This window comes from Oncorhynchus clarkii, unplaced genomic scaffold (genome assembly GCF_045791955.1).
Source record: "Oncorhynchus clarkii lewisi isolate Uvic-CL-2024 unplaced genomic scaffold, UVic_Ocla_1.0 unplaced_contig_559_pilon_pilon, whole genome shotgun sequence".
NCBI lineage: Eukaryota > Metazoa > Chordata > Actinopteri > Salmoniformes > Salmonidae > Oncorhynchus > Oncorhynchus clarkii.
The window spans coordinates 26,017-53,104 of record NW_027260878.1 but is presented as its reverse complement, the minus strand read 5'-3'; the positions used below and the strand labels follow the sequence as shown (position 1 = coordinate 53,104).

At 45.0% G+C, this 27,088-nt stretch overlaps 1 protein-coding gene across 1 annotated transcript in view; it reads right to left on the bottom strand.

Moving 5' to 3' along the window:
* Positions 1-27,088, bottom strand: part of LOC139402046 (CREB-binding protein-like) — a 67,426-nt gene that overhangs the window by 16,469 nt on the left and 23,869 nt on the right. Inside the window, exons 7-17 of the mRNA XM_071146100.1 lie at positions 15,289-15,426; positions 14,866-14,983; positions 13,837-14,065; positions 13,525-13,587; positions 12,448-12,569; positions 8,695-8,895; positions 8,202-8,474; positions 7,621-7,821; positions 7,218-7,413; positions 4,444-4,562; positions 3,776-4,015 (exon numbers count right to left, since the gene is read on the bottom strand). Of these exons, the coding sequence (XP_071002201.1) occupies positions 3,776-4,015; positions 4,444-4,562; positions 7,218-7,413; positions 7,621-7,821; positions 8,202-8,474; positions 8,695-8,895; positions 12,448-12,569; positions 13,525-13,587; positions 13,837-14,065; positions 14,866-14,983; positions 15,289-15,426 (1,900 nt within the window). The remainder of the gene's footprint in view (positions 1-3,775; positions 4,016-4,443; positions 4,563-7,217; positions 7,414-7,620; positions 7,822-8,201; positions 8,475-8,694; positions 8,896-12,447; positions 12,570-13,524; positions 13,588-13,836; positions 14,066-14,865; positions 14,984-15,288; positions 15,427-27,088) is intronic.

Below are 27,088 nucleotides of genomic sequence, written 5' to 3'. Positions count from 1 at the left end.
ATAGGGAATAGAGTGCCATTTGGGAAGCACACTCAGTGTCACAAGTACGACAGGAAGTCAAAAGGCTCATCATGTTAAGTCAAGTGTTTCAATCTTTTTTAAGGACCATCTAGCCATGGGGTCATACAGGTGGCTGTCTGTCACACAGTAAACACAGCAGCGCATGGTTATGCATGTCTGGAGGGGTTAGGGATGTTTCTTGTCGTGTCATTTCAGACTTAAATACCATCACTAACCGACTTCCACCCGGTTACTCAACCCTGCACCTTAGAGGCTGCTGCCCTATATACATAGACTTGGAATCACTGGCCACTTTAATAATGGAACACTAGTCACTTTAATCAAGTTCAAATAATGATGACATACTGCTTTACTCATCTCATATGTATATACTGTATTCTATTCTACTGTATTTTAGTCAATGCCACTCTGACATCGCTCTATCTAATATTCATATATTTCTTAACTCCATTATTTTACTTTTAGATTGTGTGTATTGTTAGATAGTACTGCATTGTTGGCGCTAGGAACACAAGCATCCGCTAAATATGTGTATGTGACCAGTAAAACCTGATTAGAATTGCAGGGCATTGTATCCTCTTAAATGACAGTACAGTGCATTGACTTTATCCACATTGTTCAGTTACAGTCTTATTCTAAAATAGATGGTTTTTTCCCCTCATCAATCCACACTCCATAACGACAAAGCAAAAACAGGTTCAGGCATTCTTGCAAAAAAATATCACACATCACAAAAATATTCAGACCCTTTACTCAGTACTTTGTAGAAGCACCTCTGGCAGCGATTACAGCCTTCAGTCTTAGGTGACGCTACAAGCTTGGCACACCTGTATTTGGGGAGTCTCTCCCATTCTTCTCTGCAGATCCTCTCATGCTCTGTCAGGTTGGATGGGGAGTTTCTCCCATTCTTCTCTGCAGATCCTCTCAAGCTCTGTCAGGTTGGATGGGGAGTTTCTCCCATTCTTCTCTGCAGATCCTCTCAAGCTCTGTCAGGTTGGATGGGGTGTGTCGCTGCACAGCTTTTTCAGGTCTCCGCAGAGATGTTCAATCGGGTTGAAGTCCGGGCTCTGGCTGGGCCACTCAAAGACATTCTGAGACTTGTCCTGAAGCCACTCCTGCGTTGTCTTGGCTGTGTGCTTAGGGTCATTGTCCTGTTGGAAGGTGAACCTTCACCCCACTCTGAGGTCCTGAGCTCTCTGGAGCAGGTTTTCATCAAGGATCTCTCTGTATAATGCTCCGTTCATCTTTCCCTCGATTGGGACTAGGCTCCCAGTCCCTGCCGCTGAAAAACATCCCCACAGCATGATGCTGCCACCAGCATGCTTCACTGTAGGGATGGTGCCAGGTTTCCTCCAGATGTGACACTTGGCATTCAGGCCAAAGACTTCAATCTTGGTTTCATCAGACCAAAGAATCTTGCTTCTCATGGTCTGGGAGGCCTTTTGGCCAACTCCGAGCGCGCTGTCATGTTGCCTTTTACTGAGGAGTGGCTTCCGTCTAGCCACTCTACCATAAAGGCCTGATTGGTGGAGTGCTGCAGAGATTGTTGCCCTTCTGGAAGGTTCTGTCCGGGGGTATCGTCGGACGGGCCGACATTGTTTCCCGACCCCTCCTGTCTCAGCCTCCAGTATTTATGCTGCAATAGTTTGTGTCGGGGGGCTAGGGTCAGTCTTATGTCTTGAGTATTTCTCCTCTCTGAGCCCTAGGGCCATGCCTCAGGACTACCTGGCCTGATGAGTCCTTGCTGCTGCTCCAGTTTCAACTGTTCTGCCTGCGGCTGTGGAACCCTGATCTGTTCACCGGAAGTGCTACCTTGTCCCGGACCTGCTGTTTTCAACTCTCCAGAAACAGCAGGAGCGGTAGAGATACTCTGAATGATCGGCTATGAAAAGCCAACTGACATTTACTCCCGAGGTGCTGACCTGTTGCACCCTCTACAACCACTGTGATTACTATTATTTGACCCTGCTGGTCACCTATGAAGATTTGAACATCTTGGCCATGTTCTGTTATAATCTCCACCCGGCCCAGCCAGAAGAGGACTGGCCACCCCTCATAGCCTGGTACCTCCAGGTTTCTTCCTAGGTTCTGGCCTTTCCAGGGAGTTTTTCCTAGCCACCGTGCTTCTACACCTGCATTGCTTGCTGTTTGGGGTTTTAGGTTGGGTTTCTGTACAGCACTTTGTGACATCAGCTGATGTAAGAAGGGCTTTCTTCTGGCTAATTATTATTATTTTTAATTAAAAAATTGATTCATTCTCCAATCTCCAGAGGGACTCGGTCAGAGTGACCATCGGGTTCTTGGTCATGTCCCTCAAAGGCCCTTCTTCACCGATTGCTGCTCATAGACAAGGGTTTGAATAATTATGTAAATAAGGTATTTCAGTTTATTTTTTTTATAAAAAAACTGCTTTTGCTTTGTAATTATAGGGTGTTGTGTTTAGATTGATAAGGATTTTTATTTATTTAATCAATTTTAGAATAAGGCTGTAACGTAACAAAAAAATGTGGAAACGGGGTCTGAAAACTTTCCGAATGCACTGTAGGTCATCAGCAGCAATGTGCCATGGTTTCCCACCTTGAGGGCGTCAACAGCCCAAACCTGGCTAACAAACCCGTATTTCAAGGGACACAAGTTCTCCCTATTTAGGTAACTCCTGTCCCTCACGATAACCTACAATTAGAGCTGAGAGTTTCTCCTGGTCCTAATGATAACATACAATTAGAGCTGAGAGTTTCTCCTGGCCCTAACGATAACCTACAATTAGAGATGAGAGTTTCTCCTGGCCCTAACGATAACCTACAATTAGAGCTGAGAGTTTCTCCTGGTCCTAACGATAACATACAATTAGAGCTGAGATTTTCTCCTGGCCCTAACGATAACATACAATTAGAGCTGAGATTTTCTCCTGGCCCTAACGATAACCTACAGTTAGAGATGAGAGTTTCTCCTGGTCCTAACGATAACCTACAATTAGAGCTGAGAGTTTCTCCTGGCCCTAACGATAACCTACAATTAGAGATGAGAGTTTCTCCTGGCCCTAACGATAACCTACAATTAGAGCTGAGAGTTTCTCCTGGCCCTAACGATAACCTACAATTAGAGATGAGAGTTTCTCCTGGCCCTAACGATAACCTACAATTAGAGCTGAGAGTTTCTCCTGGCCCTAACGATAACCTACAATTAGAGCTGAGATTTTCTCCTGGCCCTAACGATAACCTACAGTTAGAGATGAGAGTTTCTCCTGGTCCTAACGATAACCTACAATTAGAGCTGAGAGTTTCTCCTGGCCCTAACGATAACCTACAATTAGAGCTGAGAGTTTCTCCTGGCCCTAACGATAACCTACAATTAGAGCTGAGAGTTTCCAGTAGCCCAGGCTGACCATGACGGGGTCTATCTCCAGCTCAAACACCACTAACCTCCCGCTCTACTCCTTCTCTTTCCTCCACTAACATCCCTCCATCCCTCCCTCCCATCTCACCTTCCTGCCACAGCAGTAGCCCAGGCTGACCATGACGGGGTCTATCTCCAGCTCAAACACCACTAACCTCCCGCTCTACTCCTCCTCTTTCCTCCACTAACATCCCTCCTCCTTCCCTCCCATCATCTCACCTTCCTGCCACAGCAGTAGCCCAGGCTGACCATGACGGGGTCTATCTCCAGCTCAAACACCACTAACCTCCAGCTCTACTCCTTCTCTTTCCTCCACTAACATCCCTCCATCTCTCCTCCTTCCCTCACACCATCTCACCTTCCTGCCACAGCAGTAGCCCAGGCTGACCATGACGGGGTCTATCTCCAGCTCGAACACCTCGGCCAGCTTGGAGCAGTACTTGTAGACGCGGGACGTCTTGCGGTTGTAGATCCAGGCGTTGTTGAACATGACCCAGATGTCTTCCACGTACTGCCAGGGTTCCTGGTACTGACCCGTGTCCAGCTTACGCTTTATAGTGGACAGGTCCATAGGTTTCTTCACTATGTCAAAGTAGTCCTGAAGGGGGGGAGGAGGGGAATGGTTAGAAGAGAGTTAAGTGGTACTGAGTTAAGAGTGCCTTATCATTCGCTATCAAGCTTCAGGACAGTCAATGACAGCGCTTCACTGATATTGTGAGAGCTTCACTGATATTGTGAGAGCTTCACTGATATTGTGAGAGCTTCACTGATATTGTGAGAGCTTCACTGATATTGTGAGAGCTTCACTGATAGCTCTGACCAGAATGATATGGACATGGTTATGAGAGAGATCCTTCATCCTTATTGAGCCTCGGCTAGATCTATGAAATCTGCATAGAACTGAGTAACGAGTTCATTTGTCATTTGTTTTCATATCAATACATGACTAGGCATAACCAATCAAGAGAGAGACTCTCAGGGTGTACGACTATCTAAGTGTATGTACATGAGTATGTGTGTACTCACAGGGATGCCCAGCAGCATGGGGTCGACAGGCTGTCTGAAGGGCAGAGACTCGGGGTCCTGTCTGTAGAGGGCCTCTAGTGTGGGCATCAGGGCCTGGCGCAGCTCCTCTGGCTTAAAGACTGCAGCAAGGACAGAGCGGTCAGGGCTCTATTCAAATGAATCATGTACAACATCATAGAAATCTATCAAGAAGAACAAAAAGTATAACCTGTCATGTGGAAAAGGGAGATCGCGAAGACTATTTATTCTATTTCTATCTGACATTCAGAACGCTTCAGTCTCTTCACAGGGTCAGTTATCATGGTCAAGTCATATTGACAGAGTTGTTGTGAAGATGGGGAGAGAGGTACAGTGCCTTGCGAAAGTATTCGGCCCCCTTGAACTTTGCGACCTTTTGCCACATTTCAGGCTTCAAACATAAAGATATAAAACTGTATTTTTTTGTGAAGAATCAACAACAAGTGGGACACAATCATGAAGTGGAACGACATTTATTGGATATTTCAAACTTTTTTAACAAATCAAAAACTGAAAAATTGGGCGTGCAAAATTATTCAGCCCCCTTAAGTTAATACTTTGTAGCGCCACCTTTTGCTGCGATTACAGCTGTAAGTCGCTTGGGGTATGTCTCTATCAGTTTTGCACATCGAGAGACTGAAATTTTTTCCCATTCCTCCTTGCAAAACAGCTCGAGCTCAGTGAGGTTGGATGGAGAGCATTTGTGAACAGCAGTTTTCAGTTCTTTCCACAGATTCTCGATTGGATTCAGGTCTGGACTTTGACTTGGCCATTCTAACACCTGGATATGTTTATTTTTGAACCATTCCATTGTAGATTTTGCTTTATGTTTTGGATCATTGTCTTGTTGGAAGACAAATCTCCTTCCCAGTCTCAGGTCTTTTGCAGACTCCATCAGGTTTTCTTCCAGAATGGTCCTGTATTTGGCTCCATCCATCTTCCCATCAATTTTAACCATCTTCCCTGTCCCTGCTGAAGAAAAGCAGGCCCAAACCATGATGCTGCCACCACCATGTTTGACAGTGGGGATGGTGTGTTCAGCTGTGTTGCTTTTACGCCAAACATAACGTTTTGCATTGTTGCCAAAAAGTTAAATTTTGGTTTCATCTGACCAGAGCACCTTCTTCCACATGTTTGGTGTGTCTCCCAGGTGGCTTGTGGCAAACTTTAAACTACACTTTTTATGGATATCTTTAAGAAATGGCTTTCTTCTTGCCACTCTTCCATAAGGGCCAGATTTGTGCAATATACGACTGATTGTTGTCCTATGGACAGAGTTTCCCACCTCAGCTGTAGATCTCTGCAGTTCATCCAGACTGATCATGGGCCTCTTGGCTGCATCTCTGATCAGTCTTCTCCTTGTATGAGCTGAAAGTTTAGAGGGACGGCCAGGTCTTGGTAGATTTGCAGTGGTCTGATACTCCTTCCATTTCAATATTATCGCTTGCACAGTGCTCCTTGGGATGTTTAAAGCTTGGGAAATCTTTTTGTATCCAAATCCGGCTTTAAACTTCTTCACAACAGCATATCGGACCTGCCTGGTGTGTTCCTTGTTCTTCATGATGCTCTCTGCGCTTTTAACGGACCTCTGAGACTATCACAGTGCAGGTGCATTTATACGGAGACTTGATTACACACAGGTGGATTGTATTTATCATCATTAGTCATTTAGGTCAACATTGGATCATTCAGAGATCCTCACTGAACTTCTGGAGAGAGTTTGCTGCACTGAAAGTAAAGGGGCTGAATAATTTTGCACGCCCAATTTTTCAGTTTTTGATTTGTTAAAAAAGTTTGAAATATCCAATAAATGTCGTTCCACTTCATGATTGTGTCCCACTTGTTGTTGATCCTTCACAAAAAAATACAGTTTTATATCTTTATGTTTGAAGCCTGAAATGTGGCAAAAGGTCGCAAAGTTCAAGGGGGCCAAATACTTTCGCAAGGCACTGTATGTGTTGTAAAAAGATGCTCTGCGTTTTTGGCACAACGGTCAACTTGTCCTAGTTGTTCAGGCTCTGGTCTCATCTCATCTTGATTAATGTCCGGTAATACAGTCCAGTGCAGCAAAGAAAGACCTGGCAAAGTTGCAGCTGTCTCAGAGCAGCATACACAGAACAAATATCAACAACATGCATGATAGTCTCATGGTTGAGGAGAAATGTACTAATTATCTTCTAGTCTTTTTAAGAAATGTGTTGAATACTAACCACTAGTATAATCTATTACATACACTACAAAACAGACATACCACCATGGGTTTCATCACAGCACCCAAACCAAAAACACATTGAATGTATCGCTCAGTTCTGCATAGAGCCGTCTCATAGTGGAATGCTCTGGTCAGAGGTTACTCTCTTAGCTTTACAAACAGAACATATTGAATCACAGCACCTCTCCTCTAAAGAGCTCATTTAACTGGATATAAGAATATAGTGTTTAAATAGTATGTGTTGTCTCTTGTCATCTTTCCAATATCAAACTCTTATTTTTGTAATTGTAATACCTTCGGTTGTTCTAGTCTATTACGGTTCTGCATTTTGTCATGTATTTGTACGTTTCATGAGGACCCCAGGAAGAGTAGATGCTGCATTTGCAGTAGCTAATGGGGATCCTAATAAACTAAACAGGGTAAAGGTAAGGACTGACATAACTGAGGAAAGAGCTGCAATAAGATAAGGACCAACTGGGGAAAAACTACTTGTCATTGGAAAAACTCCTGGCCCCGGCTAGTTTTATAGAAACCAGGTCCTCACTTTTTTTGCGGTTCTGGGTGGGGGAGGTGGACGCTGAAGTGCCGTTGACCCCGCCCTCCTCCTCCTCTTTGGGTTCATTCTTAATCTCCGGCTTCTTCTCCTCCTTTGTCTCCATTGGCTCCTGCTTAGGCTCCGCCCCGTCTGGCTCCTCCTCCTTGACCGTGAGGGGTTTGGTGTCTTTTTGGTCTTCGTCCTGCTATGGGGCACAGCTACATTTAGAGGGTGCACTTAGATCATTCTGTAGGACACTACGTTTTGAAAGATGGAGGGCAACATGGCCACCTTACCAGATGAGTTCATATGCATTTTAATATTTCCATCCAAGAGCACTTGCATTCATAATGTACATATAAATAGAAATCTCTGGTTGGTCAAGTGTCTTGTAGTCAATATCGATCCTCACCTCCATTTTGAAGTCGCTGGGCTGCTTTTTCCCCGAGCCACAGTCGTCGTCCTCGTCGTCCTCCTCCTCCTCCTCCTCGTCTTTGAGCTCGGCTTTGTGCTCCGTTTGGGCCATGTCTGGTGGGGCCTGTTGGGAGTGGACCTCTGCCACCGAGCCTGGGGTGGGCATGCGGTTATCTATGCTGGCTGGCGCCTGGGACAGCTAGAGGGGAAACATTTGAGAATGACCCTTCAAACCCTTCAAAAGCGAAGGCTGGGTGCTGGCTATAACTGTTGACTGGCACAACAACAAGTCATTAAGAGCTGGCATGTGAAAGAAACACCATATTGTTAATAAAGCTTTAGTATCACTCCAATCATGCTGTTCCTTCAATAGACCTTTTTACATGTGGAAAAGCTGCATGACCGTAACAAAGGCTGCTTTAAAAAGAGCATCTATTTATTTCCTGACTACATGACCTAAGCAGGAAATACTCTGGGCCCAAGTGAAAGAATATAACTAGCCATGAGTTATGCTCGTCAGTTCACCAGGTCAGGATAACTCCCTATAAGAGTGTTGTGGATCCTAAGCAGGTATTTTACCGGTGTGCTGGGGGGCTGCACTGAGCTGGGCTGCGTCTGGCTGGGGGTCCCCGGTTGCTGATGCTGCAGGGGCGTGAGCGGCTGGGAGGGGGCAGCAGGGGACTGCATGCCCAGGGTCGAGGGGGGTCGGGCGGTGAGGCCGCCACTGGGGACATGAGTGGGGGTGGAGGACGGCGAAGGCTGAGCCTGGGGGGGTGGGTGGGAGTGGGGGTGCTGGAGCTGCTGCAGGTTAGCCGAGGCGTTGGGTGGAGGGGTGCCGCGGGGCAGGGGGGGCTGGGATACAGAAGTTACAGTTAGAGCTCCATCTACTATTACATATTCACACAGAGTTACAAACCTACCCACTCAGACACGTACATATTCTAACACTACACTTATATTGACAACCATAAACACATACAACGCTGCTTCTTCACATATGATCAAACCAACAGCAGAGATTATCAATGCAACAGATCACAAGCCCCATCTGTGTGAGTGTCTCTCTCCTCACCTGAGTGACAGCTGCCTGTGCTTGCGGCTGGCCGAGGGAGCCCAGGTTGTTCATCATCATTCCCCCGCCAGGGGCGGTGTTGGGAGAGAATTGGCTCTGGGGCATGAACTGGCTCTGATTAGCTGTCTGTCCCACCATGCTGTTGGCGTGCTGTCCCATCATGCCTTGCACCTGGGGCATCCTGGATGGGGACATGCCCATCTGGGGAAAGGAGAAGAAAAAAACAGACACGTTATAGAGAGGAAACCTCTATCTTGCATTGAGACCTTGCCAATAATAACTACGCATCTAAATGAGATCTGAACTGGGTTCAAATACTATTTCAAATTCATTATTTTTAAAACTTCAGCTGTGCTTAATTGAGGTTGCCGGGTGAAATGGAACCAATAGAAAAGTCACAAAAGTGCAAACCCCACCAACCTGTTACTCCAGGCGGGCTAAAGGAAATGCTCAAAGTTTTTTTTAAAGATGTAGAAAAGTATTTAAACCCAGGTCTGAATGGGATACAATAACACACACATGCCACCAAGACAATACTCCTTATGAAAGGCCTGCGACGTAATAAACTAACAAGTGTGCTGATTAGAAAGCAGAAGGCAGAGAGGCAACAACTAGAAGTAGATAAATACTCAACAGTGAAACTCCAACCCAACTCATTTAAGACATATACAATGCTCAACCACTTTCCCAGTAGAAACAAGGAGGCTACAGGGTACATTTATTTAACAGCACCCCTTTCCATTAGAATAAAACCTTCCATACATATTTGCCCGTTGTAGATGTGCTCAGAAAGTGACATTTTGGACCTGAATGCCAAAACATTCAAGAGATAAAGTTGCTCAAAGTTCACCTATTTTGCATAGCCCACCATACAAGCATTTCACAACACCAGCAATAACATCGGCTAAATATTGGATTTGCCGAGACATCCAGTTCATCACTGGAAAAGATAAAGGGTTCAGAGTGATGATATTTAAAAGATTATCAAACTATTTATAATTTAAAAAAGTGTATAAACATTAAAACGTCAATTACCTAAAAATTCTTAAACTCAGATTTCTCTCTCTCATATTCACATGTAGCTTAGACCTTATTTTACATGATCTGAGGTTTTTGTGTTTTGCCCGCCATCGGTTGAAACAACATGCTCTTTAATAGAGGGTGGTTGTTTTGGCAGATAAATGTACTAAAATGGGAACCAAATGGACATTTCAACTTTCAAATGGTACCACAAAGACAGTTGGAGATCCACACGTCAGAGAATGTTGACTTGAATGGGAATATGTTGTCTTAAAGTGTTCTTGTCAATCTTCCATAGGAAACCTACTGAAATCATAGAAATACAGATACTATAATAGACATGACCATCTCAGTTGACATTCGACGGTGGGTGGACCGGCCTCAATCTTTGTGGTAGTAATTAGAAGTTAAAATGTCAATTACATTTAAATTTCAAATGGTGTACCAGCTAAATTGCAGTGGTCTGAAGGGATAGGTCCATTCTATTCATTATGTTGATATGATTGAAATGACACCAACCCTGTATTCAAGGCCATGTCAAGGCAAGGGCTGATTTCAAGGTTTTACTGCTAACCTACAAAGCATTACATGGGCTTGCTCCTACCTCTCTCTCTGATTTGGTCCTGCCGTACATACCTATACATACGCTACGGTCACAAGACGCAGGCCTCCTAATTGTCCCCAGAATTTCTAAGCAAACAGCTGGAGGCAGGGCTTTCTCCTACAGAGCTCCATTTTTATGGAATGGTCTGCCTACCCATGTGAGAGACGCAGACTCGGTCTCAACCTTTAAGTCTTTACTGAAGACTCATCTCTTCAGTGGGTCATATGATTGAGTGTAGTCTGGCCCAGGAGTGTGACGGTGAACGGAAAGGCTCTGGAGCAACGAACCGCCCTTGCTGTCTCTGCCTGGCCGGTTCCCCTCTTTCCACTGGGATTCTCTGCCTCTAACCCTATTACAGGGGCTGAGTCACTGGCTTACTAGGGCTCTTTCATACAGTCCCTAGGAGGGGTGCGTCACTGATGTGATCTTCCTGTCTGGGTTGACGCCCCCCCTTGGGTTGTGCCGTGGCGGAGATCTTTGTGGGCTATACTCAGCCTTGTCTCAGGATGGTAAGTTGGTGGTTGAAGATATCCCTCTAGTGGTGTGGGGGCTGTGCTTTGGCAAAGTGGGTGGGGTTTTATCCTTCCTGTTTGGCCATGTCCGGGGGTATCATCCAGTTTCAACTGTTCTGCCAGTGATTATTATTTGACCATGCTGGCCATTTATGAACATTTGAACATCTTGGCCATGTTCTGTTATAATCTTCACCCGGCACAGCCAGACGAGGACTGGCCACCCCACATAGCCTGGTTCCTCTCTAGGTTTCTTCCTAGGTTTTGGACTTTCTAGGTTTTTCCTAGCCACTGTGCTTCTACACCTGCATTGCTTGCTGTTTGGGGTTTTAGGCTGGGTTTCTGTACAGCACTTAGAGATATCAGCTGATGTACAAAGGGCTATATAAATAAATTTGATTTGATGTGTCTCAACCAATGGAGGCTCAACACAAAAACCTAATGTGATGGAAAGTAGGGTCAAAGCTACAACACGGACAGCAATATTCAAACCTTGTCGCAGATTTTTTAAAAGCAGATTCAAGTCAGGACAGACTACACCACTCACAAACCCTCTTGGAATGCCATTTTGGTGAGTCTTTTGCATAAAAATATGTAATTGTCCCACAGAAAAACAAAACCTTATCCCAGGGTTTTCAGAGGATTGAGGTGAGTTATGTAACTTTTAAACTAGTCTTTGCTCCTTCCATATTTATTTTCACTGCTGATAACCCAATACAAGTATGCTGACACCACAATACTTGAACGCACAAAGGGATCAACAACATTGGATTCACTCCAATTTACTGGCCTGTATGACGAAGTGAGAAGAAGCCTGTGTTAAATCCATTCCTAATCATCCATTCTGTAAATAATATTGCAAGACAACACTTTTTTAGCCTAAATGAAAAACTACGGGGTTGGGTCAAATCCAAGAGTAAAACCCTCCCCATTTTGAAGTATTGTGGGGGCAGCATCATGTTACGGGTATGCTTGTCACCGGCAGGGAATGGGGAGTTTGTCAGGATGAAAATAAATATGAAAAGGACCAAAGCCCAGGTAAAAAGTTAAGGTCAACCCGCCACAGTTTTACTTTTCAGCTATTTTTTATAACTTTCTTTCACTTTGAAAATGTGGAGTAGTTTGTGTAGAAATAAAATCTAATTTAATCCATGTTTAAAACCCTCAAGGAGGTGAAGACTTTCTATAGACACTAGTGGAGCAAGACGGGGAGAGGAAGTGAGAGAGGGGGAGCAAGACGGGGAGAGGAAGTGAGAGTGGAAGTGAGAGAGGAAGTGCGAGACGGGGAGAGGAAGTGCGAGACGGGGAGAGGAAGTGCGAGACGGGGAGAGGAAGTGCGAGACGGGGAGAGGAGGTGCGAGACGGGGAGAGGAAGTGCGAGATGGGGAGCAAGACGGGGAGAGGAAGTGCGAGAGGGGGAGAAAGACGGGGAGAGGAAGTGCGACGGGGAGCAAGACGGGGAGAGGAAGTGTGAGAGGGGGAGCAAGACGGGGAGAGGAAGTGCGAGAGGGGGAGAGGAAGTGAGGGAGAGGAAGTGAGAGAGGAGAAAGGGAGAGAAGGAGATCCAGAAGGAAGGAAAGAGTTAACTAGGGCATAGAGGGAGCATGGAGGTCTCACCGCTGGGACAGAGCTCATGTTCATCTGCTGCGAGTGGTTCATGGGCGAGGCGGCGCGGGCCCCCATGGGCGCCTGGGACATCTGCACGTTCTGCATTGCCATGGGGTTGAACTGATTGATTCCTATGTGGGAGAGGAGAAGCACACACAAACATACAATACATTCACACACACAGGATTAGTGTTGTCTACAATACACATGAGATGTTGTAATTAATAATCCTATGCTCTGATGAGCAGGTGAAGGAGCCACTGAGTCAGTTAGGCGCTAAATCATAACTTTTCACAAACTTGTACATTTCCTGTTAGTGTTTCCACTATAATTTGTTTTGCTACGGTGGATAAAGTCAAAGGGGCGGGGGGTGCCACCCCAGGATATTTTTTGTAGAATGACTGATGTCATTTACAGTGACATTAAAAATACATTCTACTCCAAAAGTGTTTAGACACCATGGTGAGCCCAATAGCATATTGTTAAAAACATATACATGGCACCATTCCATATTATCAGGCAGGTGTTTTATTAGCAATAAGCAGGGGTTTTTCTGGATCAAAAAGTGGCTAAATTTCCCCCCCATGGAGCCAAGAGAAAAATGTACAATTGTAAAGCAATTTTTTCAGCAAATCTACACATTTTGTCATGGAGCTGACAAAAAAAAATTTGCAGTGTGAAAGCGAATTTCTTGCAATTCTATTCATTTTGCCATGGCCAATTCTGTGTTCTTATGCAAAAATCTGGGCCCCTGGGCATATGCCCGCATGCCCACTCAGTAATTCAGCCATTCCAAACGTACTCCAAAATTCATTGTTTATTTTATTGGTTTCATTCTTTTAGCTTCTTAATGAATACAGGGGAAACACTGGCTCTAATTATATAAATAAACATTTACAGAGAAACCGTTCCTGAAAAAAACATTTACACTATTTGCGTATTGGGAGTATTTACCCTTTACTATGTTAGTGATTATAGTATATAATCAACTGGCCACCAGGGGGGTTGACAGTCACTGAGCAGTTGACTGTCTGAATGAAAGGAGGATGAGAAACAAGTGTTGAAGTGTAGGAGAAGGACTGGTACCTTGAGACACCTGCATGCGGGGCATGATCTGATTTGGCACGTTGGGCATAGGCACAGATCCATCTGAAAGAGAGGAGGATGAGGTGGTCAACATGTCCTATACCAAAGCTTCCAAATTAGCTAACTACAGCCTCAAACACCGACTTTAACCAAACATGTCATTATTCTGTTATAGCTAGTCAAATTTCCACCGTCAATGCATGACTGATAAAAGGTTTGGCCCCACACATGGTAATAGGATGATAATAAACATAAGTGATTATGTTGCTCCCTCCTTCAATAGAGGGGTCTCCAGAGGTCCAGGGTACTTACTGGCTGGCCGTGGGGACTGGCCAGGACCCATGGAGTTCGGCTGAGGGGGCATGCCAGGCTGCTGCTGGGCCCCTGGGCCCCCAACTGCCATGGGGCCAGGCTGCTGCTGGGCCCCTGGGCCCCCCACTGCCATGGGGCCAGGCTGCTTCTGGAGCCGCGAGCGCCTCTTCTCCTCCAACTCCTTCTGGATCTTATAGATCTTCTCCGCCAGGAAGTGGTAATATTCGTCCTGCAGAAATTGACAACACCAGATTAGAAATAACTTATACTGAACAAAAATATAAACACAACATGTAAAGTGTTGGTCCCATGTTTCATGAGTTGAAATAAAAGATCCCAGAAATGTTCCATTCACACAAAGCTTATTTTCCTCAAATTTTGCGAACAAATGGGTTTAGATCAATGTTGGTGACCATTGCTCCATTGCCAAGATAATCCATCCATGTGACAGGTGTGGCATATCAAGAAGCTGGTTAAACAGCATGATCATTAAACAGGTGCACCTTGTGCTGGGGACAATAAAAGGTCACTAAAATGTGCAGTTTTGTCATACAACACAATGCCACAGACGTCTCAGGTTTTGAGGGAGGGTACAATTGGCATGCTGACTGCAGGAATGTCCACCAGAGCTGTTGCCAGAGAATTGAAAATGTATTTCTCTACCATAAGCCACCTCTGTCGTTTTAGAGAATTTGACAGTACGTTCAACCGCCCTCACAACCGGAGACCACGTGTAACCACGCCAGCCCAGGACCTCCACATCCGGCTTTGTCACCTGCGAGATCGTCTGAGACCAGCCACCCGGACAGCTGATGAAACTGAGTATTTCTGTCTGTAATAAAGCCCTATTTTGGGGAAAAACTCAATCTGATTGGCTGGCCCGGGCTCGGGCTCTTGGTAATGACTGGAGCAGAATGGTATCAAATACATCAAACACATAGCTTCAATGTGTTTGACGCCATTCCATTCGATCGGTTCCAGCCATTATGAGCCGTCCTCCCCTCAGCAGCCTCCACTGGAGTTCATTACCCTGCTGTTGGCAGACTGGTACATGTCCCCTTCCACCTTCCTAGCGTACGCCACCAGGTTCTCCATCCGCCGATCCTTCAGTGCTGCGGGGTCTGGGGTGGGGAATATGGCTTGTACTCTGGAGGAGGACAGGGAGAAGGAAGGGATGGTGGAGGGAAAGAGGGACAGCACAAAGGGAGAATTAAACAGTGAGTTGGAGTAGCGGCAACCTCAATCAGAAAACTGCTTTTCCTTTCAGAACACTGATCTGAACGGACGAGGTAAGTGAACACAGTGGGCCAGTCCCAAACCAACTCCTATACCTTTAGCCCTATGGTGGCAAAACCATGAGGGTTGTCCACCTATTAAACCCCGGTAGATTCATGGTCATTGAGGAGAAAAAACGTTGAAGGAAGAGAATGCAAGCATCTTGGTGGTACTTACAGTTTGTGCACCAGGTGGGTGCGTAGGTCCTGAGTGACGTGCTCGTGCCACGTCTTCCTCACCCCCGAGGCAGAGAGAGGGTTGGCGCCCGGCAGGTTGCCCATGCCCCCCATGCCCAACCCGTCTGGCATCAACTGACTGGAGGACGGAGAGAGGAGAGGAGAGCAGGACAACTTAGGAAACATGTAATCATAAGAGTAACACCAAGGTAACTATGAGAGAATAACTTGTGTAATGCTGTGTCAGGTAACTGAGTAGAAAGAGTGGCATTGTAGTTATCAGGAATTTAACCCCAATTTCAGCCTTTGCCCAACCCTTTCATATATTCACACAACGCATTCAGGTGAGAAGTGGTGGGGAATTGCTCAGAAATATTCATTTTGGGGGTGGGTAAACATAGTTGTACCCGATCAACACTTTCTCACTGAAGTATACTTACCAGAAATCCACTGGCACGCTCTGATAACATTGTGTGCATTGCGAGCAAATATGGCTCTGCACTGTTAACTAAGTGGTAAGGTGGTGACATCTATCTGCACTGTTAACTAAGTGGTAAGGTGGTGACATCTATCTGCACTGTTAACTAAGTGGTAAGGTGGTGACATCTATCTGCACTGTTAACTAAGTGGTAAGGTGGTGACATCTATCTGCACTGTTAACTAAGTGGTAAGGTGGTGACATCTATCTGCACTGTTAACTCAGTGGTAAGGTGGTGACATCTATCTGCACTGTTAACTCAGTGGTAAGGTGGTGACATCTATCTGCACTGTTAACTCAGTGGTAACGTGGTGACATCTATCTGTACTGTTAACTCAGTGGTAACGTGGTGAGTTCCTGACATCTACCTGCACTGTTAACTCAGCACTGTTAACTCAGTGGCGAGTTCCTGACATCTATCTGCACGGTTAACTCAGTGGTAAGGTGGTGACATCTATCTGCACTGTTAACTCAGTGGTAAGGTGGTGAGTTCCTGACATCTATCTGCACTGTTAACTCAGTGGTAAGGTGGGGAGTTCCTGACATCTACCTGCACTGTTAACTCAGTGGTAAGGTGGTGACATCTATCTGCTCTGTTAACTCAGTGGTAAGGTGGTGAGTTCCTGACATCTACCTGCACTGTTAACTCAGTGGTAAGGTGGTGACATCTATCTGCACTGTTAACTCAGTGTTAAGGTGGTGACATCTATCTGCACTGTTAACTCAGTGATAAGGTGGTGACATCAATCTGCACTGTTAACTCAGTGGTAAGGTGGTGAGTTCCTGACATCTCTCTGCACTGTTAACTCAGTGTTAAGGTGGGGAGTTCCTGACATCTACCTGCACTGTTAACTCAGTGGTAAGGTGGTGACATCTATCTGCTCTGTTAACTCAGTGGTAAGGTGGTGAGTTCCTGACATCTACCTGCACTGTTAACTCAGTGGTAAGGTGGTGACATCTATCTGCACTGTTAACTCAGTGGTAAGGTGGTGACATCTATCTGCACTGTTAACTCAGTGGTAACGTGGTGACATCTATCTGTACTGTTAACTCAGTGGTAACGTGGTGAGTTCCTGACATCTACCTGCACTGTTAACTCAGCACTGTTAACTCAGTGGCGAGTTCCTGACATCTATCTGCACGGTTAACTCAGTGGTAAGGTGGTGACATCTATCTGCACTGTTAACTCAGTGGTAAGGTGGTGAGTTCCTGACATCTATCTGCACTGTTAACTCAGTGGTAAGGTGGGGAGTTCCTGACATCTACCTGCACTGTTAACTCAGTGGTAAGGTGGTGACATCTATCTGCTCTGTTAACTCAGTGGTAAGGTGGTGAGTTCCTGACATCTACCTGCACTGTTAACTCAGTGGTAAGGTGGTGACATCTATCTGCACTGTTAACTCAGTGTTAAGGTGGTGACATCTATCTGCACTGTTAACTCAGTGATAAGGTGGTGACATCAATCTGCACTGTTAACTCAGTGGTAAGGTGGTGAGTTCCTGACATCTCTCTGCACTGTTAACTCAGTGTTAAGGTGGTGACATCTATCTGCACTGTTAACTCAGTGGTAAGGTGGTGAGTTCCTGACATCTATCTGCACTGTTAACTCAGTGTTAAGGTGGTGAGTTCCTGACATCTATCTGCACTGTTAACTCAGTGTTAAGGTGGTGAGTTCCTGACATCTATCTGCACTGTTAACTCAGTGGTAAGGTGGGGAGTTCCTGACATCTATCTGCACTGTTAACTCAGTGTTAAGGTGGCGAGTTCCTGACATCTCTCTGCACTGTTAACTCAGTGGTAAGGTGGTGAGTTCCTGACATCTATCTGCACTGTTAACTCAGTGTTAAGGTGGTGAGTTCCTGACATCTATCTGCACTGTTAACTCAGTGTTAAGGTGGTGACATCTATCTGCACTGTTAACTCAGTGGTAAGGTGGTGAGTTCCTGACATCTATCTGCACTGTTAACTCAGTGTTAAGGTGGTGAGTTCCTGACATCTATCTGCACTGTTAACTCAGTGGTAAGGTGGTGAGTTCCTGACATCTATCTGCACTGTTAACTCAGTGTTAAGGTGGCGAGTTCCTGACATCTATCTGCACTGTTAACTCAGTGTTAAGGTGGCGAGTTCCTGACATCTCTCTGCACTGTTAACTCAGTGGTAAGGTGGTGAGTTCCTGACATCTATCTGCACTGTTAACTCAGTGTTAAGGTGGTGAGTTCCTGACATCTATCTGCACTGTTAACTCAGTGGTAAGGTGGTGAGTTCCTGACATCTATCTGCACTGTTAACTCAGTGTTAAGGTGGTGAGTTCCTGACATCTCTCTGCACTGTTAACTCAGTGGTAAGGTGGTGAAATCTATCTGCACTGTTAACTCAGTGGTAAGGTGGGGAGTTCCTGACATCTACCTGCACTGTTAACTCAGTAGTAAGGTGGTGATATCTATCTGCACTGTTAACTCAGTGGTAAGGTGGTGAGTTCCTGATATCTATCTGCACTGTTAACTCAGTGGTAAGGTGGTGAGTTCCTGATATCTATCTGCACTGTTAACTCAGTGGTAAGGTGGGGAGTTCCTGATATCTATCGGCACTGTTAACTCAGTGGTAAGGTGGGGAGTTCCTGATATCTATCTGCACTGTTAACTCAGTAGTAAGGTGGTGAGTTCCTGATATCTATCTGCACTGTTAACTCAGTGGTAAGGTGGTGAGTTCCTGATATCTATCTGCACTGTTAACTCAGTGGTAAGGTGGGGAGTTCCTGATATCTATCTGCACTGTTAACTCAGTAGTAAGGTGGGGAGTTCCTGATATCTATCTGCACTGTTAACTCAGTGGTAAGGTGGGGAGTTCCTGATATCTATCTGCACTGTTAACTCAGTGGTAAGGTGGGGAGTTCCTGATATCTATCTGCACTGTTAACTCAGTGGTAAGGTGGGGAGTTCCTGATATCTATCTGCACTGTTAACTCAGTGGTAAGGTGGGGAGTTCCTGATATCTATCTGCACTGTTAACTCAGTGGTAAGGTGGGGAGTTCCTGATATCTATCTGCACTGTTAACTCAGTAGTAAGGTGGTGAGTTCCTGATATCTATCTGCACTGTTAACTCAGTGGTAAGGTGGTGAGTTCCTGATATCTATCTGCACTGTTAACTCAGTGGTAAGGTGGTGAGTTCCTGATATCTATCTGCACTGTTAACTCAGTGGTAAGGTGGTGAGTTCCTGATATCTATCTGCACTGTTAACTCAGTGGTAAGGTGGTGAGTTCCTGATATCTATCTGCACTGTTAACTCAGTGGTAAGGTGGTGAGTTCCTGATATCTATCTGCACTGTTAACTCAGTGGTAAGGTGGTGAGTTCCTGATATCTATCTGCACTGTTAACTCAGTGGTAAGGTGGGGAGTTCCTGATATCTATCTGCACTGTTAACTCAGTGGTAAGGTGGGGAGTTCCTGATATCTATCTGCACTGTTAACTCAGTGGTAAGGTGGTGAGTTCCTGATATCTATCTGCACTGTTAACTCAGTGGTAAGGTGGTGAGTTCCTGATATCTATCGGCGCTGTTAACTCAGTGGTAAGGTGGTGAGTTCCTGATATCTATCTGCACTGTTAACTCAGTGGTAAGGTGGGGAGTTCCTGATATCTATCGGCACTGTTAACTCAGTGGTAAGGTGGGGAGTTCCTGATATCTATCTGCACTGTTAACTCAGTGGTAAGGTGGGGAGTTCCTGATATCTATCTGCACTGTTAACTCAGTGGTAAGGTGGTGAGTTCCTGATATCTATCTGCACTGTTAACTCAGTGGTAAGGTGGTGAGTTCCTGATATCTATCGGCGCTGTTAACTCAGTGGTAAGGTGGTGAGTTCCTGATATCTATCTGCACTGTTAACTCAGTAGTAAGGTGGTGACATCTATCTGCACTGTTAACTCAGTGGTAAGGTGGGGAGTTCCTGATATCTATCTGCACTGTTAACTCAGTGGTAAGGTGGGGAGTTCCTGATATCTATCTGCACTGTTAACTCAGTGGTAAGGTGGGGAGTTCCTGATATCTATCTGCACTGTTAACTCAGTGGTAAGGTGGTGAGTTCCTGATATCTATCTGCACTGTTAACTCAGTGGTAAGGTGGGGAGTTCCTGACATCTATCTGCACTGTTAACTCAGTGGTAAGGTGGGGAGTTCCTGATATCTATCTGCACTGTTAACTCAGTGGTAAGGTGGGGAGTTCCTGATATCTATCTGCACTGTTAACTCAGTGGTAAGGTGGTGAGTTCCTGATATCTATCGGCACTGTTAACTCAGTGGTAAGGTGGGGAGTTCCTGATATCTATCTGCACTGTTAACTCAGTGGTAAGGTGGGGAGTTCCTGACATCTATCTGCACTGTTAACTCAGTGGTAAGGTGGGGAGTTCCTGATATCTATCTGCACTGTTAACTCAGTGGTAAGGTGGGGAGTTCCTGATATCTATCTGCACTGTTAACTCAGTGGTAAGGTGGGGAGTTCCTGATATCTATCTGCACTGTTAACTCAGTGGTAAGGTGGTGAGTTCCTGATATCTATCTGCACTGTTAACTCAGTGGTAAGGTGGGGAGTTCCTGACATCTATCTGCACTGTTAACTCAGTGGTAAGGTGGGGAGTTCCTGATATCTATCTGCACTGTTAACTCAGTGGTAAGGTGGGGAGTTCCTGATATCTATCTGCACTGTTAACTCAGTGGTAAGGTGGTGAGTTCCTGATATCTATCGGCACTGTTAACTCAGTGGTAAGGTGGGGAGTTCCTGATATCTATCTGCACTGTTAACTCAGTGGTAAGGTGGGGAGTTCCTGATATCTATCTGCACTGTTAACTCAGTGGTAAGGTGGGGAGTTCCTGATATCTATCTGCACTGTTAACTCAGTGGTAAGGTGGGGAGTTCCTGATATCTATCTGCACTGTTAACTCAGTGGTAAGGTGGTGAGTTCCTGATATCTATCTGCACTGTTAACTCAGTGGTAAGGTGGGGAGTTCCTGACATCTATCTGCACTGTTAACTCAGTGGTAAGGTGGGGAGTTCCTGATATCTATCTGCACTGTTAACTCAGTGGTAAGGTGGGGAGTTCCTGATATCTATCTGCACTGTTAACTCAGTGGTAAGGTGGGGAGTTCCTGATATCTATCTGCACTGTTAACTCAGTGGTAAGGTGGGGAGTTCCTGATATCTATCTGCACTGTTAACTCAGTGGTAAGGTGGGGAGTTCCTGATATCTATCGGCACTGTTAACTCAGTGGTAAGGTGGGGAGTTCCTGACATCTATCGGCACTGTTAACTCAGTGGTAAGGTGGTGAGTTCCTGATATCTATCTGCACTGTTAACTCAGTGGTAAGGTGGGGAGTTCCTGACATCTACCTGCACTGTTAACTCAGTGGTAAGGTGGTGACATCTATCTGCTCTGTTAACTCAGTGGTAAGGTGGTGAGTTCCTGACATCTACCTGCACTGTTAACTCAGTGGTAAGGTGGTGACATCTATCTGCACTGTTAACTCAGTGGTAAGGTGGTGACATCTATCTGCACTGTTAACTCAGTGGTAACGTGGTGACATCTATCTGTACTGTTAACTCAGTGGTAACGTGGTGAGTTCCTGACATCTACCTGCACTGTTAACTCAGCACTGTTAACTCAGTGGGGAGTTCCTGACATCTACCTGCACTGTTAACTCAGTGGTAAGGTGGTGACATCTATCTGCTCTGTTAACTCAGTGGTAAGGTGGTGAGTTCCTGACATCTACCTGCACTGTTAACTCAGTGGTAAGGTGGTGACATCTATCTGCACTGTTAACTCAGTGTTAAGGTGGTGACATCTATCTGCACTGTTAACTCAGTGATAAGGTGGTGACATCAATCTGCACTGTTAACTCAGTGGTAAGGTGGTGAGTTCCTGACATCTCTCTGCACTGTTAACTCAGTGTTAAGGTGGTGACATCTATCTGCACTGTTAACTCAGTGGTAAGGTGGTGAGTTCCTGACATCTATCTGCACTGTTAACTCAGTGTTAAGGTGGTGAGTTCCTGACATCTATCTGCACTGTTAACTCAGTGTTAAGGTGGTGAGTTCCTGACATCTATCTGCACTGTTAACTCAGTGGTAAGGTGGGGAGTTCCTGACATCTATCTGCACTGTTAACTCAGTGTTAAGGTGGCGAGTTCCTGACATCTCTCTGCACTGTTAACTCAGTGGTAAGGTGGTGAGTTCCTGACATCTATCTGCACTGTTAACTCAGTGTTAAGGTGGTGAGTTCCTGACATCTATCTGCACTGTTAACTCAGTGTTAAGGTGGTGACATCTATCTGCACTGTTAACTCAGTGGTAAGGTGGTGAGTTCCTGACATCTATCTGCACTGTTAACTCAGTGTTAAGGTGGTGAGTTCCTGACATCTATCTGCACTGTTAACTCAGTGGTAAGGTGGTGAGTTCCTGACATCTATCTGCACTGTTAACTCAGTGTTAAGGTGGCGAGTTCCTGACATCTATCTGCACTGTTAACTCAGTGTTAAGGTGGCGAGTTCCTGACATCTCTCTGCACTGTTAACTCAGTGGTAAGGTGGTGAGTTCCTGACATCTATCTGCACTGTTAACTCAGTGTTAAGGTGGTGAGTTCCTGACATCTATCTGCACTGTTAACTCAGTGGTAAGGTGGTGAGTTCCTGACATCTATCTGCACTGTTAACTCAGTGTTAAGGTGGTGAGTTCCTGACATCTCTCTGCACTGTTAACTCAGTGGTAAGGTGGTGAAATCTATCTGCACTGTTAACTCAGTGGTAAGGTGGGGAGTTCCTGACATCTACCTGCACTGTTAACTCAGTAGTAAGGTGGTGATATCTATCTGCACTGTTAACTCAGTGGTAAGGTGGTGAGTTCCTGATATCTATCTGCACTGTTAACTCAGTGGTAAGGTGGTGAGTTCCTGATATCTATCTGCACTGTTAACTCAGTGGTAAGGTGGGGAGTTCCTGATATCTATCGGCACTGTTAACTCAGTGGTAAGGTGGGGAGTTCCTGATATCTATCTGCACTGTTAACTCAGTAGTAAGGTGGTGAGTTCCTGATATCTATCTGCACTGTTAACTCAGTGGTAAGGTGGTGAGTTCCTGATATCTATCTGCACTGTTAACTCAGTGGTAAGGTGGGGAGTTCCTGATATCTATCTGCACTGTTAACTCAGTAGTAAGGTGGGGAGTTCCTGATATCTATCTGCACTGTTAACTCAGTGGTAAGGTGGGGAGTTCCTGATATCTATCTGCACTGTTAACTCAGTGGTAAGGTGGGGAGTTCCTGATATCTATCTGCACTGTTAACTCAGTGGTAAGGTGGGGAGTTCCTGATATCTATCTGCACTGTTAACTCAGTGGTAAGGTGGGGAGTTCCTGATATCTATCTGCACTGTTAACTCAGTGGTAAGGTGGGGAGTTCCTGATATCTATCTGCACTGTTAACTCAGTAGTAAGGTGGTGAGTTCCTGATATCTATCTGCACTGTTAACTCAGTGGTAAGGTGGTGAGTTCCTGATATCTATCTGCACTGTTAACTCAGTGGTAAGGTGGTGAGTTCCTGATATCTATCTGCACTGTTAACTCAGTGGTAAGGTGGTGAGTTCCTGATATCTATCTGCACTGTTAACTCAGTGGTAAGGTGGTGAGTTCCTGATATCTATCTGCACTGTTAACTCAGTGGTAAGGTGGTGAGTTCCTGATATCTATCTGCACTGTTAACTCAGTGGTAAGGTGGTGAGTTCCTGATATCTATCTGCACTGTTAACTCAGTGGTAAGGTGGGGAGTTCCTGATATCTATCTGCACTGTTAACTCAGTGGTAAGGTGGGGAGTTCCTGATATCTATCTGCACTGTTAACTCAGTGGTAAGGTGGTGAGTTCCTGATATCTATCTGCACTGTTAACTCAGTGGTAAGGTGGTGAGTTCCTGATATCTATCGGCGCTGTTAACTCAGTGGTAAGGTGGTGAGTTCCTGATATCTATCTGCACTGTTAACTCAGTGGTAAGGTGGGGAGTTCCTGATATCTATCGGCACTGTTAACTCAGTGGTAAGGTGGGGAGTTCCTGATATCTATCTGCACTGTTAACTCAGTGGTAAGGTGGGGAGTTCCTGATATCTATCTGCACTGTTAACTCAGTGGTAAGGTGGTGAGTTCCTGATATCTATCTGCACTGTTAACTCAGTGGTAAGGTGGTGAGTTCCTGATATCTATCGGCGCTGTTAACTCAGTGGTAAGGTGGTGAGTTCCTGATATCTATCTGCACTGTTAACTCAGTAGTAAGGTGGTGACATATATCTGCACTGTTAACTCAGTGGTAAGGTGGGGAGTTCCTGATATCTATCTGCACTGTTAACTCAGTGGTAAGGTGGGGAGTTCCTGATATCTATCTGCACTGTTAACTCAGTGGTAAGGTGGTGAGTTCCTGATATCTATCTGCACTGTTAACTCAGTGGTAAGGTGGGGAGTTCCTGACATCTATCTGCACTGTTAACTCAGTGGTAAGGTGGTGAGTTCCTGATATCTATCGGCACTGTTAACTCAGTGGTAAGGTGGGGAGTTCCTGATATCTATCTGCACTGTTAACTCAGTGGTAAGGTGGGGAGTTCCTGACATCTATCTGCACTGTTAACTCAGTGGTAAGGTGGGGAGTTCCTGATATCTATCTGCACTGTTAACTCAGTGGTAAGGTGGGGAGTTCCTGATATCTATCTGCACTGTTAACTCAGTGGTAAGGTGGGGAGTTCCTGATATCTATCTGCACTGTTAACTCAGTGGTAAGGTGGTGAGTTCCTGATATCTATCTGCACTGTTAACTCAGTGGTAAGGTGGGGAGTTCCTGACATCTATCTGCACTGTTAACTCAGTGGTAAGGTGGGGAGTTCCTGATATCTATCTGCACTGTTAACTCAGTGGTAAGGTGGGGAGTTCCTGATATCTATCTGCACTGTTAACTCAGTGGTAAGGTGGTGAGTTCCTGATATCTATCGGCACTGTTAACTCAGTGGTAAGGTGGGGAGTTCCTGATATCTATCTGCACTGTTAACTCAGTGGTAAGGTGGGGAGTTCCTGATATCTATCTGCACTGTTAACTCAGTGGTAAGGTGGGGAGTTCCTGATATCTATCGGCACTGTTAACTCAGTGGTAAGGTGGGGAGTTCCTGATATCTATCTGCACTGTTAACTCAGTGGTAAGGTGGGGAGTTCCTGATATCTATCTGCACTGTTAACTCAGTGGTAAGGTGGGGAGTTCCTGATATCTATCTGCACTGTTAACTCAGTGGTAAGGTGGTGAGTTCCTGACATCTATCGGCACTGTTAACTCAGTGGTAAGGTGGTGAGTTCCTGACATCTATCGGCGCTGTTAACTCAGTGGTAAGGTGGTGAGTTCCTGATATCTATCGGCACTGTTAACTCAGTGGTAAGGTGGTGAGTTCCTGATATCTATCGGCGCGTGTGGAGTAAGTTCCAACTTCCCATGGGGCGTAAACAAATATTTGAAATGTGTATATTTTTTTGTTGCAGTATTGTGTTGGGAAAAGTGCAATCATCACATTGAAAATTAAGATATGGGGCTCAATTCAATCAGCACTGCAGTAACTATTTGACCAATGATCAAATTAACTCTCAGGTTGGTCTTGGGTAGTGTATAAAAACCTACAACTACTACCAGGCCAACCAGTCTCACAGGTAGGCTTTCACTTCTCAGAACTAGAAGTGTGTGGGCACGGGATGAACAGTGTAAATAAAGGATTTATAAATATATCTGCCACATGTAGGATTACAACTCAACCATTGAAATATGAGCTAACCGTTTTAGCACACTGTGCCACCAGTCATAGCAAAACAAGTTGACATGACCATTGTCATCCATTTCTTGTTACGATACATGTAGCTATGAATATAAAAGTATAATCCTCATGAACCTCATGGATATTTTTTATTGGTTCATCATGTAGATGTGTATGAAACAGTAAGCAACAACGGTTCATTTGGTCATATGTGGAAATGTGCCTTACTGCCTTTTGCATAGTGGTCTAGTCAAGGAAGAGTTACGCAAAATATATTGATTGGCACACTCCCCTCACCAAGACCATCGGCAAATAAAGCACGCGGTCACCTACTTTTATAGTAAGCCTCGAGGTGGTACCGCCCAGCACCTCTACAAGGGAGTGGATTTCATACCCAACTCTTCCCTTTGAGATGACGTAGAGGCACCTTCAAGGTGCCTCTCCATCACAATTTCAAATGGTAGAGTAGAACCGCTAAGGGTAAAAAGAGCCAGATCAAAACTTTCAAACTTTTAAAATAAAGACCAGAATTTACATGTTTCACTAGAACTAAGCCAAAAACAGTTGTTTTTATGCAGATTTTTTTCTTCATCATGAAAGCTACTATTTAAATAGAATATACAGTGAGCTCCAAAAGTATTGGGATGGTGACACATTGTTGTTTAGGCTCTGTACTCTGGCACACTTGATTTGAAATTATACAATAACTGAAGTTAGAGTGCAGACTGTCAGCTTTAATTTGAGGGAATTTTCATCCATATTGCTGTTCATCAAAGTATTCAGACCTTCACGTTTTGTGGCTGGGCCACTCATGGACATTCAGAGACTTGTCCTGAAGCCACTTCTGCATTGTCTTGTCTGTGTGCTTAGGGTCGTTGTCCTGTTGGAAGGCGAATTGTCGCCCCAGTCTGAGGTCCTGAGCAATCTGAAGCAGATTTTCATCAAGAATCTCTTTGCGCTGTTCATATTTCCCTCCATTCTGACTAGTCTCCCAGTCCCTAACGCAGGAAAAACATCCCCACAGCATGATGCTGCCACCACCATGCTTCATTGTAGGGATGGTAGTGTCCTTGTTAGCTAGCAAATAGATCCACGTTGGCTCAAGTTGAAATATAAATATTAGCTGGATTCTCACTAACACGTGGGCTTGTGTGAGAGTCTGCTGATGAGACCTGTGTTAATGTTCTATAGCCTGCTACAAGAAGTGAGTCATTAGTGAATGTGCATTATACATGGTTCTTGTTCAATTTGTAACAAAAAAAAAGGCATTTTCAGACTTAAAATCCAGATCAGTGATTGCCTGCCCACCCAAAAAAAAAGCAGGTTCAACTAGTTTTATCAAATAATGAACTTATTAGTGTGTCTTATGGTTGTGGAGGCTTATATTTAGCATAGGTATAAAACTTCACAATACCTGAATTCATTACATTATTGCAGACTGTTTGAAATGCATAGATATTGTGAATCACCCATACGCTTGGAAAAAAAATATGATTTTTAGGCCATCAAGCT